Source organism: Rhinopithecus roxellana, chromosome 4 (assembly GCF_007565055.1).
Source record: "Rhinopithecus roxellana isolate Shanxi Qingling chromosome 4, ASM756505v1, whole genome shotgun sequence".
Lineage (NCBI taxonomy): Eukaryota > Metazoa > Chordata > Mammalia > Primates > Cercopithecidae > Rhinopithecus > Rhinopithecus roxellana.
In genome coordinates this window covers 38295339-38307835 of record NC_044552.1, presented here as the reverse complement: position 1 = coordinate 38307835, position 12497 = coordinate 38295339, and the positions used below count along the sequence as shown (strand labels likewise).

The following is a 12497-nucleotide window of genomic DNA, read 5'->3' as shown; positions in this document are numbered from 1 at the left end:
GGCGATTTTACTTCTAGGCTTTTTTTCCCACATTGGATTTGAGGTACATGCCTCTTGAGATACCCCACTCCATCCTCTGCATCTCCCATAATCAAATATACTGTTTTAAAAAGACTGCAGAGCTTTGACCACTGCATAGGAATCTTACTGTTACTTGATTTTATATCTGTCTCTCCCTCAGAAATCATCTCTTCTCCAATTTAAACAGACTGGTTCCCTTGGAGCAAGCTGAGGCAGTTTTCATTGTCTTTATTTGTAACTCGGTTGCAGTACTACTACACTTAAACACATTTTCAAACAAACAGATACAGCAGATACCTACTCTACTTGATTCATTCTGCAAACACCTGTCAAGCAACCTACTTCATGTTGGTTACTGTCCTAGGTTCTAGGGATACCAAGACCTGGTCCTCTCGCAATGCCATCTGGTGAGGTGAAAGAGCAACCAGCACTTACTCAGAGGCTACTATGTGCCCTACTCTGTTCTAAATATTCCAAACGTATTAACTCGTGTAATCCTCAAGTGAGGTATTATTATCCCAATTTAGAGAAATTAGAAAACTGAGGCTCTCAGAAGTTAAGAAACTCAACCAGTACCACACAGAGGATGTGATGCTTACAAAAAGACAAAGCAAGCTTTAACAAACGGAAGAAAAAGGTACCATGAGAATACCGGGGGTGCAACTAATTCTTACAAAGATTCCAAGAAGTGTTTCTGAACTAGGTTTGAAGGATGATCAGAAAGATGTCAAGTGCTAGGAAGGCAAAAGACGTAAAAAAAGAAGGCATAATACTTAACGAAAAAAAGGCACGGAGCATGAAAAGATATGATGTGCTCCAGAAACTGATAAATTCGGTACACTCTGAACACAAAATGCACTAAAATCTAATCTCTATTTCACTCCCACTCTACTGCCCTTTGGCTCACCAATGGCACTATCCACTACGTTTCTGGAAGCAGAGACTATCCTAAGCAGTTTTTCCTTTCTGGCTTCCATCTAGGCAAAGGCAGTGACAGAAACCAGACCTTGGGATCTGTAGGGATGGCAGACAGGTTATGCCGTGGTAACAGGTAACCAGAGAGATGCGGGCATAAACGGGCTGTCTGAACCTGGTACCCAAACTGCTTCCCCTCTGCAAGGATGTCAATGAAGAAACAAAGTTGTGGCCACGGCAACTTCTTTATTTCTGAGTATCGGACAGAGTCGTGGTGCCCGGACTAAGAGTGGATGGTGCCCCAGGGGACCAATTCTCGCTGAGTTAGAACTCTTGAGTTCCTCCAGGGGCGCGGGGGTGGGAGGGGGCGTATTAAAGTCAACAAAAGTTCACTAAGGGCCTAACAAGTGAGCTTGGAGCTGAGTAGCCAGGTGGTTACATCACGGTCCCTGTCCCACTGGCGCTCGCACAACACGGGGCCGGACACACGGAAAGGGCCCCCACACACGGAAAGAGCCCCGCGGATCCGCCCCCAGGCTGCCCTCCACGCAGATCCCACAGGGTCTCCTCCTCGCCTACCCAAGCTCCGCGCGCGTGCGCACAAGCTGCTAGAGGGGAGCGGAGGGCAGCGGACGGCGGGAAAAGGAGACTTACCTCGGTGTTCCTCCACACGCCCCCCTTGATCATAATTCGAGGCATCTTGGCGGCAGGGTGTCTCGGCAAGCAGCCGACAGGAGCTTCAGAGAAGTAGTAACGGTGCTTGGGCCACGGGACTCAAAGCCGCCACTTCCTCCAAGCGCGACCTTCTGCTTTGAAGACCTGCGCAGGCGCAAGGTGGGAGGGGGAGCAGAAAGCAAGTCTCGCGAGATCTGGGGTGGCTGAAAGGGAAAAAGTGTCTTGTGGAAGCCCTGCTGTAGGAAGACTGACAAAAAACCATCAAACCACTCTGGCCAAAGCGCCTTACGCCCCGCGCATGTCCAAAACAGAATGGAAGAAACTACGGCTCTCGCGAGATAGCGGCGGTGGAGCTTGGCTGGGAACAAAGTGGTGGGATTGATCGTAACGTCACCGAGTGGCAGAGGGTGGGAACGCCACGCGTGTGGAATTTCAGCACAGTTGCTACGAAGAGGGCTTTGTTAATTTATTAATCTAGCTCTTTTAAGTATTTCAGTAATAGGAATTTATTCACAGAATACTCAGGAAAAGCCAGTAATTTATTTAAGGCTCAGTTTCCTAACGTGTAAAATAGAGAGCATAGTAATGCCAACCTCACAGGATTGTCGTAAGGACTAAACGAGATCATAGACCCAGCACAGTATCTGATCCATAATAACTGTTCCAAAACAATGGCATCTATTATTGCAAGGAGGGCAACGCCAACTTCACCCCGTCCCAGGTGATCCATGCTTGTTCCAGAAACCCGCAGAAACGTCACGTCCGAGTTTTTAATTCATCGCTCAGTCTGGATTAATAATACCATTGATACGCACTGGTATTAGAAAACTCGAGTTGGGTTGAAATCTTGTGAAATCTTGACTTTCTCGTAAGTTTGGGTAATAACCTTACTGAATCTCAGTATCCTCATCTGAAAAGTGGAACTAACAATACCTGCCTCATAAATGAGGAGCCAGATTAACTGAAACATAACTAAAACCCAGTGAAGTAGGGATTGGCAAACTCTCTGCTATCCCACCCCAATTATTCATGCAGTCTCCTTCTTCACCATTCCAGAACATCTCTGGCTCCATCCCTCGAAAAGATCAAAATATTTAGTGGGTTGGGAAATGCCCTATTTATAGTATTTAGTATTTTTATAGTGCCTATCTCTTTATATTTCTTCATTTCTCCGTTTGCCTCTTCTGGAAGAGCTAAAGAATTTTCTTTCTTTTTCTTTTAACTTTTATTTACACACATTCTGTACAATTATGGTCGGCAAGAGGGCATTTTCCATGGCCACCCTAGTAGTATTTGCCACTCAAAGGTTTATGCTGGCTGGCAGCCCGCCCTTGAGCTATTTAGCTGTGTAGTGGATAGGAAACCATCGGACCTGTGGCCAGTTAAACTCAAACAAAGTGTTTTCGTTTGGACCTCTCCTGTAACGGGGCAGCTTTTTTAAATTTTTTATATTTAATTTTTGTGGGTACATAGTACATGTATTTATGGGGTACATGAGATATTTTAATACTGGCATACAATACATAATAATCACATCAGGGTAAATGGGGTATCCATCTCAACCATTTATCATTTGTTTTACAAACAATCCAATTATAATATTTTAGTTAATTTAAATGTACAATTAAATTATTTTTTACTATAGTCATCCTGTTGTGCTATCAAATACTAGGTCTTTGAGATTTTAACACTGGAGCATAGAGGAGGTCAGTCTCTGCTGACTGCTGAACATCCAACATGTGACACCCAGGAATTGTCTACCACCATGTTTTGGATTAAGGGAAAAAAGCAGGTAAAGAGAGAAATGTAAGTCCTGACCATGTCAGAGTACCTGGATCCAGCATGCTCCTGAGTCCCAGCTGCATTCCTGTTCTTGCATTCTGATTATTAGTTTCCTGTTGGTGTTAGCCAGTTGGAATTGGGTTTCTATTATTTGTAAGCAAGAGTCCTAACAATTCCAGAGATGGATCAATACTCTCTCAGAGGCCTTTCAGATCTCACATTCCAAGAATTGATGATGGCTTCTCCTTCCATTCAGGGCCACCTCTATACCATATATCACCTTTGTGAGAACTAGAAAAAGGTGCCACTTCCTCAAGACACTTTATGCCACCTGCTGGAAAATTGTCACAAAATACTGGCGTTCTGAGAACAGGACACTCTATTACAAGAAAATTGGATCTACCATCTCCACTATGTGAATTCCACCTCTAGAGACATGCATTGTACAGCCTACTCATCCAAATAAAACAGCCCTGTCAGCTGTCCCTCATTTCACCTTTGAATCAGATTGTATATCCCCTTTCAGAATTCAGAAAATGCAACATCATGGAAGTCCCAGGATGTCTGAAACCAGAGCACTATAGCCACAAACATCAGAACACAAACACACTGTCCTCTGGGGTGCCCTGCTTGGCCAGTCTCCCCCGTCATACTACTGCAGTCTCACCAGCCAGGTATGGGAACCCTTACAAAGAGGCCCCAGGGACTGCCAATTATCTCTTGAGGGACAGCCATAAGAAGCATCTACCATCAGGGAACCAGACTATATGGTCGGTCACTGCAAATCTTTGGTAAAGTGAGTGGCCACTGCCAAATAGTCTCCTCACTCACCCAAGGCATTTTTCCCCAAACATGTTCCTTAGAACACCAGTTATATAAAATATCTCTTTAAAAAAAAAAATGGTTTTTATGTCCTCCCCTCTTGCAGAGTCACTGAAATTAAAACCTGTAAGAAGCTGTCAGATGAAAAAAAATCTGTTTCTGCCTGTTGAGAGTTGAATTGTATTCCCCCAAAATAGATATGTTCAAGTCCTAACACCTGCTATACCTATAAATGTGACCTTATTTGGAAATAGAGTCTTTGCAGATGTAATCAAGTTAAAATGAGGTCATACTGGAGTAGGTTGTCCCTAAATCCAATGACTAGTGTCCTTATAAGTGGAGAAGAAAAAAGATACAGACCCACAGGGGGAATATCATGGGAAGAAGGAGGCAGAGACTGTAGTGATGCAGCTCCAAGTCAAGGAATGCCAAGGATTCTGGCAGCCACCGACAGGAGAAGGCATGCAACACATTCTCCCTCTGAGCTCCAAGAAGGAGCCAGCCCTGCTGACACTTTGATTTTGGACTCCCAGCCTCCAGAACTGTAAGAGAATACATTTATCTTGTTTTAAGCCTCTTAGTTTATTGTACTTCGTTGTGGCAGCCCTAGGAAGCTAATACACTCCTTTGCTAATACAGCAAATCCTTGAATAACATCATTTTGTGCAAGATCGTTTCATGATAACATTGATGAGGCCAGGCATGGTGGCTCATGCCTGTAATTCCAACACTCTGGGAGGCCAAGGCAGGAGGATTGCTTGAGCCCAGGAGTTTGAGACCAGCCTGAGCAATATGGTGAGACTCTGTCCCTACAAAAATATTAAAAATTAGCTGGGTGTGGTGGTGCACACTTGTGATCCCAGCTACCCGTGAGGCTGAGATGGGAGGATCACTTGAGCCTGGGTGGTCAAGGCTGCAGTGAGCCATGATCACACCACTGCACTCCACCCGGGGTGAGACCTCATCTCAAAAAAAAAAAAAAAAAATCCACTTGAAGCCAGGGCCACTGTCTGTGTAGGTTTCTTCCAGATACCCTGGTTTCCTTCCACATCCCAAAGCTGTGCAGGTGAGGTTCATTTGCAAGCCTGCAGTCTGAGTGAATGTGGGTGTGTGTGAGTGTGCCCCGCAATGGGATGGTGTCCTGTGTCCTGTGCAGAGCTGATGCTGCTTTGTGCTGGGATAGGCTCTGGCCACCTATAACCCTGAACTGGAATAAGCGGGAATACTTACCTTGTTCTTATTAATCTTTCTTTTCTTTGAGACAGGGTCCTACTCTGTGCCCCAGGCTGGAGTGCAGTGCCACGATCTCGGGTCACTGCAGCCTTTACCCCCACCCCACAGGCTCAAGCAATCTTCCAACCTCAGTCTCCCGAGTAGCTGGGACTACAGGCATGCACCACCATGCCTGGCTAAGTTTTGTATTTTTTTTGTAGAGATGGGGTTTCACCATGTTGCCCAGGCTGGTCTCAAACTCCTGAGCTCAAGTGATCTGCCCTCCTTGACCTCCCAAGGTGCTGGAATTACAGGTGTGAGCCACCGTGCCCCAGCCTAATCTTTCTTAAATGTATGCATAGCTTACACTTATTTCACTGTTTAATATTAGAAGTGTTTTTGTCTTTATTTAGAAGTTTGGTGATGTTTTGTGACCAGAAATATGCCATAGAAACTTAACTCTTGTTTGTATCAATTAGCCTATGGTAAAATTGATTACATTATACATCCTTTTGCTTAAAGTTGCAGTTTCCAAAATCTTATCAATGATAAAAGTGAGGACTTACTATATAGCATTTCCCAACTAATTTGACCCTAAAAACCTTTTTTCTTATATATCTATTGACACTCAGGAAACACAATTTGAGAAACTCTGGCTCAGGAAAAAGAGGTTAGAAGTCCATCTGACTTACAAAGGGCAACCAGAGATGTTAGCAGGAGGATTTTTAGGTTGCATTGTCCCCATTTCCCTATCCCTCACCCCTCTCTGGGGAGCTGGTTCTGAATGGATTGACACTTACTTAGCAGAGAAAGCAATCAAAATTCTAGTTTCCCTTTCATCCAGTTTTTTCACCACCAAGAAACTATGCAGGAAAGGGCTAAAATTAGGGGTAAAAGCCTATGGCAACGGCAAGGCATAGTTTAGAGGCAGGGTTAATGACTCTCACAATCTTCACCATCTCCCCAAATAAACATGCATAATAATTTACATAAAAATATTATCCTGCTTTGCAAATGCAGTCATGTGTCACTTAATGACAGGGATACATTCTGAGAAATGCATCGTTAGGCGATTTCACTGTTGTGAGGACGTCGTAGAATGTACTCACGCCAAACCTAGATGCAGTAGTCTATTACACACCTAGGCCACATGGTATATATAACCCCTTGCTCCTAGGCTACAAACCTATACAGCATGTTACTGTACTGAATACCATAGGCAGCTGTAACACAATGGCATTTGTGTATCTAAATATAGAAAAGGTACAGTAAAAACATTTATCAGTAAAATGTCTCCTAATAATTGTTTAAAAAAGATATCTGCAAAACAATAAAGAAAGAAAAGATACAGTAAAAATATGGTATTATAATCTTATGGGACCACCATCATATATGCAGTTTAGAGTTTATCAGAATGTCATTATGCATTGCATGATGATACCATTTCAAGACAGGTCCTCTAGCCCCACCCCATCTACCAGATTGTCATCCATAAGCCCCTCCTTCCCATTTAGAAATTCCTCAACCAGCACTGGGAAAAGCTAATGGAGTTTCATCCATTGACAATTCCTTTGGTGGATCCCATTGTGGTTTTATAGTTCTTTCTCAGGGGTTCACCTTTGTTGGTGTTCTCTAGGGAGTCCCCTATGCCCTGAAGTGAAGTCAAGGAGAATTTGCTTTTGCTCAGGCCCTGAGGTTTAAAGGTCTTTTTGAGCTTATTGCTCAGTTTGGAATGGATATTCCAATTGTGTAATTTACATCTAGCCCCTACATCTACATGTCACAGGCTTAGAATACACATTTCTCACAGGAGCTTTATTTTTCACATGCATATATCCAGACCCCAGATTTATATGCCCAGCTACACCCTAGACAGTTCTGCCAGTGTCACAGGTTCCTCAATGTCAAATTGCCGAAAATTGACCTCCTCCCAAAAAATCTGTACTTCCCCAGCAGGCCTCATTTCAGTGAATAGCACAAGACTGCTGCGTACAGTCATGTAAGAAGTTCACTGCACAAGGACATGGGGGTTTAAATCCAGCTTGCACACAGCTCACCAAGCTGTTCTTCCACAGGGTTGTGTCCACCAAGAGGGCATCATTCTCTAGTTGTACAAAGATGATACATGAGGTCCAGATGGCCCTGGCAACAACACCATCATCCATCCACTTGCCATTTCTCCTTCTCCTATATTTTTACCCCACCCATTCCAAAGTTATCCCAGAGTCTCACCACCTTGACCTCCTACTTAGACCTCAAATCTATCTCCTTTGTGCCACGTACACTGTAAGTTGCCAGTTCTGACAAATAAAAATGCAGAGCTCAACCGGGTGCGGTGGCTCACGCCTGTAATCCCAGCACTTTGGGAGGCTGAGGCAGGTGGATCACAAGGTCAGGAGATCGAGACCATCCTGGCTAACATGGTGAAACCCCGTCTCTACTAAAAAAAAATACAAAAGATTAGCCAGGCATGGTGGCGGGTGCCTGTAGTCCCAGCTACTCAGGAGGCTGAGGCAGGAGAATGGCGTGAACTCAGGCTCTGGGAGGCGGAGCTTGCAGTGAGCCGAGATGGCACCACTGCACTCCAGCCTGGATGACAGGGTGAGACTTCTTCTCAAAAAAAAAAAAAAAGCAGAGCTCCCAGTTAAATGAATTTTAAATAAAGAACAAACAATATTTAGTATAACTATGCTCCTAACTCCATTCTGTCTAACAGAAACCCAACTTTTACTCCAGCCCCAACTGTGCCCAGACAAAAGAACACATTTCTAGCCAGATGAGCATACACTTGCTCACTGCTTCACCACTGGAAGCTGGATCTGTCTGCTGCCCCCACACCACATTTGGGGGAGGCAGACACATTTCCTCAGAAAATAAGACATTGGGATATTTTGGCTGCTTATGTGATACAAGGCTAGGGCCCTTCATACACACCACGAAATGTTTACTTTTCATGTAAGTGTTATAGCCTGGATTTAGGAGGCTCAGTGTTGGGTCCCAGGTCAGCCAGTAGTGGCCTCCCTATTCCTGAGGGTGGGATCAGGCCACAGTCCCTCTTGAGGCCCCCCAGCATGGGAAGGACACCGGTCATCTCAAATGTGCTCCCACATCCTCTCCCAGAGTGTGCCAGAAACTTGGCCCGTAGACCCCATAAAAAGGTGTACCATCCCACATCAGGCATGTGGCTCAGTTCTGGGTAGAGGTAATTATATACCCGAGTACTCTCTCCTGATTTCCCAGCCGGGAAAGAAAAGCCTCTTTAGGACAGGGACATGATCTTGAAGGGCTCCAACTCTAAAATCCTTCACCAAGTCAAGTCCTGTAAACAATGTGCTTACCTGCCTAGATTTTGAGACCCAAATGCCTAAGAACAAAACAAAACTAACCTGTGAGTGTCTCGTATTAGAAATGTGGACAATTAGTGGACTCCTACAGTATATTCCTAAATTCCTTGTGGAAGTTTAGAAGTTTGATATCCTACTATCTTAACATTTTGGTAACTTGGAGTTCAGAGATCACTGATTTGAACGTTGGTGCCACTAGTTGAATAATACAATGTTTCCTCATGTCCACAGAGGCCATTTTTCGTTTATCCCAGGATCCAAAATTAGAATACCTCTGTGCAATGTAAAATTGCACACCAAGAAATTTACTTGTAAAGTGTCACATATGGTTTATTTCTATTGAACTTCAGTTATTGAAAGTAAGAAATGAACACACACGCACCTCTGCACACACACGTGTTTTTATTTACCAAAGACCCTACAGTGAGGTGAAGGGGATCTTTACATCTAACAGGTTCAACCTCTTTGTAGCAGAAAGAAGCTAAAGCTGAAACAGCTGGAAAGAAGCAAAAGAAAAGCTAGAACAGCTGGAAAGAAGCAAAAGCTGGAACAGCTGTGATATGCACATATTTTTCCCAAGTGGCCTTTTCTATGCCTTTGTCTCCCAAACACACACAGACATACTGATGCTGTCCGAAGTTGGCAGTGGAACTCTCCCTGCCAGCTGTTGAGGTGCCGTGGAATAAGGCTTGGCCATCGAGATGTACCCACAGAGAACACCAGATCCAGTGAAAACTTCCCTGATTTTCAGGGGATGAAATGTAGTCCTGTAACTCCAGAAGTTCAATCATCTAACAGTTGTGTGGGGTTTTTTTGTTTTTGTTTTTTTTTTTACTCATGGTTTCTGCGTCCTAGATTAAAAGAAAAAGGAATCAAATCATATCTACTTAGAGCAGCATCTAGGAATTATATAGACCTCTTTGAAACCTAGAGACTACTCCAAACCTTCTAAAGCTATATTTTGGTTGTTCTTTTTTTTTTTTTTTTGAGACGGAGTCTCGCTCTGTCACCCAGGCTGGAGTGCAGCGGCACAATCTCGGCTCACTGCAAGCTCCTCCTCCCGGGTTCACACCATTCTCCTGCCTCAGCCTCCCGAGTAGCTGGGACCAAAGGCATCTGCCACCATGCCTGGCTAATTTTTTGTATGTTTTTAGTAGAGACAGAGTTTCACCGTGTTAGCCAGGATGGTCTCGATCTCCTGACCTCGTGATCTGCCTGCCTCGGCCTCCCAAAGTGCTGGGATTACAGGCATGAGCCACCTTGTCCAGCCAGTTGTTTTTCTTAATATATTTATGGTGTAGGACACCCGCCTTCCAAAACACCAGGGAACCTTCTGAGAGCAGTTTCCTGTGCCACCTAGATAATCCCATCAGGAAATCTCTGCAGAATCTTTTCTTTGTTCTATATTGTGTCCTCCATTACTAACCCACATGGTGGTTGCAGTTGACTTTTTTTTTAGGGGTGGGGCGTTGTTGTTGACTAGAGGGAAGGAAGACTTTTTTTTTTTTTTTTTTTTTGAGACGGAGTCTTGCTCTGTCGCCCGAGCTGGAGTGCAGTGGCCGGATCTCAGCTCACTGCAAGCTCCACCTCCCGGGTTTACGCCATTCTCCTGCCTCAGCCTCCCGAGTAGCTGGGACTACAGGCGCCCGCCACCTCGCCCGGCTAGCTTTTTGTATTTTTTTTAGTAGAGTCGGGGTTTCACCGTGGTAGCCAGGATGGTCTCGATCTCCTGACCTCGTCATCCGCCCGTCTCGGCCTCCCTAAAGTGCTGGGATTACAGGCTTGAGCCACCGTGCCCGGCCGACTTTTTTATATTTAAGTAATAGAGGCACAAAAAATTATTATTTTTTCAGAAGTTAATGTGTTCTGGAAAAATCTCTTGGCAGCCTCTGTCTTTTTAAAAATTATTTGGTTTTCTTTTTAATTATTATATTAGGAGCAGGGGTGGGCCTGTGACCCAGGGGCCAGAGGAGTAGCACAGATGTATCCTGATGTTAACCCAAGGAGTGGTCAGGCACAGCGCTGGCGGTAGACACCATGCTCTCTGCCAGTTAGTCTAGAGGCACATATGAAGGTGCCATGAATGCATTGTGGTTTTTGTTTGTTTCTTTGTTTTTGAGATGGAGTTTCGCTCTTGTCGACCAGGCTGGAGTGCAATGGCATGGTCTTGGCTCACTGCAACCTCCACCTCCTGGGTTCAAGCAATTCTCCTGGCTCAGCCTCCCAAGTACCTGGGATTATAGGCACCCACCATCATGCCTGGCTAATTTTTGTAATTTTAGTAGAGACAGGGTTTCGCTGTGTTGACCAGGCTGGTCTGGAACTCCTGACCTCAAGTGATTCGCCTGCCTCGGTCTCCAAAAGTGCTGGGATTCCAGTCATGAGCCACCACACCTGGCTATATGTATTATGTTCTAAACCTGCTTCATTCACTTTGGCTGTGACTGGAAACAACAGACATTTTGGGAAATAAATCATGCTCATGTCATAGACACGTTAAGTCTCAGCATGGGCCACAATCTCTTTCCACTTTAAGGTTTTGGGGAGACTAGATCTGCAGCCCTCATTAGTCAGTCAGTGGGGTCCCCTAGTGGAGAAAGAGATTGGCTATAAAAATGCCGAGAGTCATCAGTTTGACTGTGTCAGAGCCTGTGAGGCAGCTTTTGTTTTCACCTTTTCCTCCAAATGTTTGCTTCTTGTCTGATTGACAGGAGGCCCTAAAACTCATGACTGGTGGTCACTGAGCTCTCACCCTGCTTGGCTATTGTAGATAGGCAATACTGAAGTGGGGAATGCAGCTACAGAGCAACAGTATTACTTACCTGGTATAGATCCAGCCTTCATGTTTTTCTGACATGTACCAAGTTAACATTAGAGAAACATTCCGAAAGGTATTAATAAAATGAAAACGGTTTTACCAAAAGCAATGAAAGTTCACTGCTATGGTCTAAATGTTTGTCCTCCCCACCCCAAAATGCATATGTTGAAACCTAATCCCCGAGGTGATAGTATTAGGAGATAAGGTCATTGGGAGGCGATTAGGTCAAGAGATCAGAGCCCTCATGAATGAGACTAGTGCCCTTGTAAAAGAGACCCCAGAGGACTAGCTCACCCCTTCTATCATATGAGGACACAGCAAGAAGGTACTGTCTATGAGCCGGAAGGCTGGCCCTCAGCAGACACTGAACTTGCTGGCACCCTGAGCTTGGACTTCCCAGCCTCCAGAACTGTGAGAAATAAATTCCTATTGTTTATAAGCCATTCTGTTTATGGTATTTTGTTATAGCAGCCTGAACAGGCTAAGACACTCACATAATGTCTGTATTTATGATTGATTTGAGGGCATCCTTAGAAAACTAAATATAATTTACTAAAACTGAATGTGGACTAAATATTAATAATATTTTATCAGTGTTAAATTCCATGAGTTTGATATTTATGTTGTGGTTGTTAGACAACATCCTTGACCTTAGGAGATACATGCTGAGATATGTTGGTATACAGGTGTAAAGCATTACAATATCTGCCACTCACTCTCAAAGAGTTCAGCAAAATGGTAATTGTAATATTGCGAGAGAGAGAAAGTTTGAACAAATGTTAACATTGATAGAATCTATGTGAAGGATATGCAGGTGTTTGTTGTACAATTCTTGCAACTTTTCTGTAAATGTGAAAGTTTTCAAAATATAAAGTTTTAAAAAAGCAAAGCACAACACTTCCTCATAA

The 12497-nt window shown here is 44.2% G+C and overlaps 1 protein-coding gene across 1 annotated transcript in view; it reads right to left on the bottom strand.

Moving 5' to 3' along the window:
- Positions 1-1909, bottom strand: part of CDC5L (cell division cycle 5 like) — a 59250-nt gene extending 57341 nt beyond the window's left edge. The window contains exon 1 of the mRNA XM_010369781.2: positions 1591-1909. Within this exon, the coding sequence (XP_010368083.1) occupies positions 1591-1635 (45 nt within the window). The 5' untranslated portion in view covers positions 1636-1909. The remainder of the gene's footprint in view (positions 1-1590) is intronic.
- Between the last annotated feature and the right edge of the window lie 10588 nt (positions 1910-12497).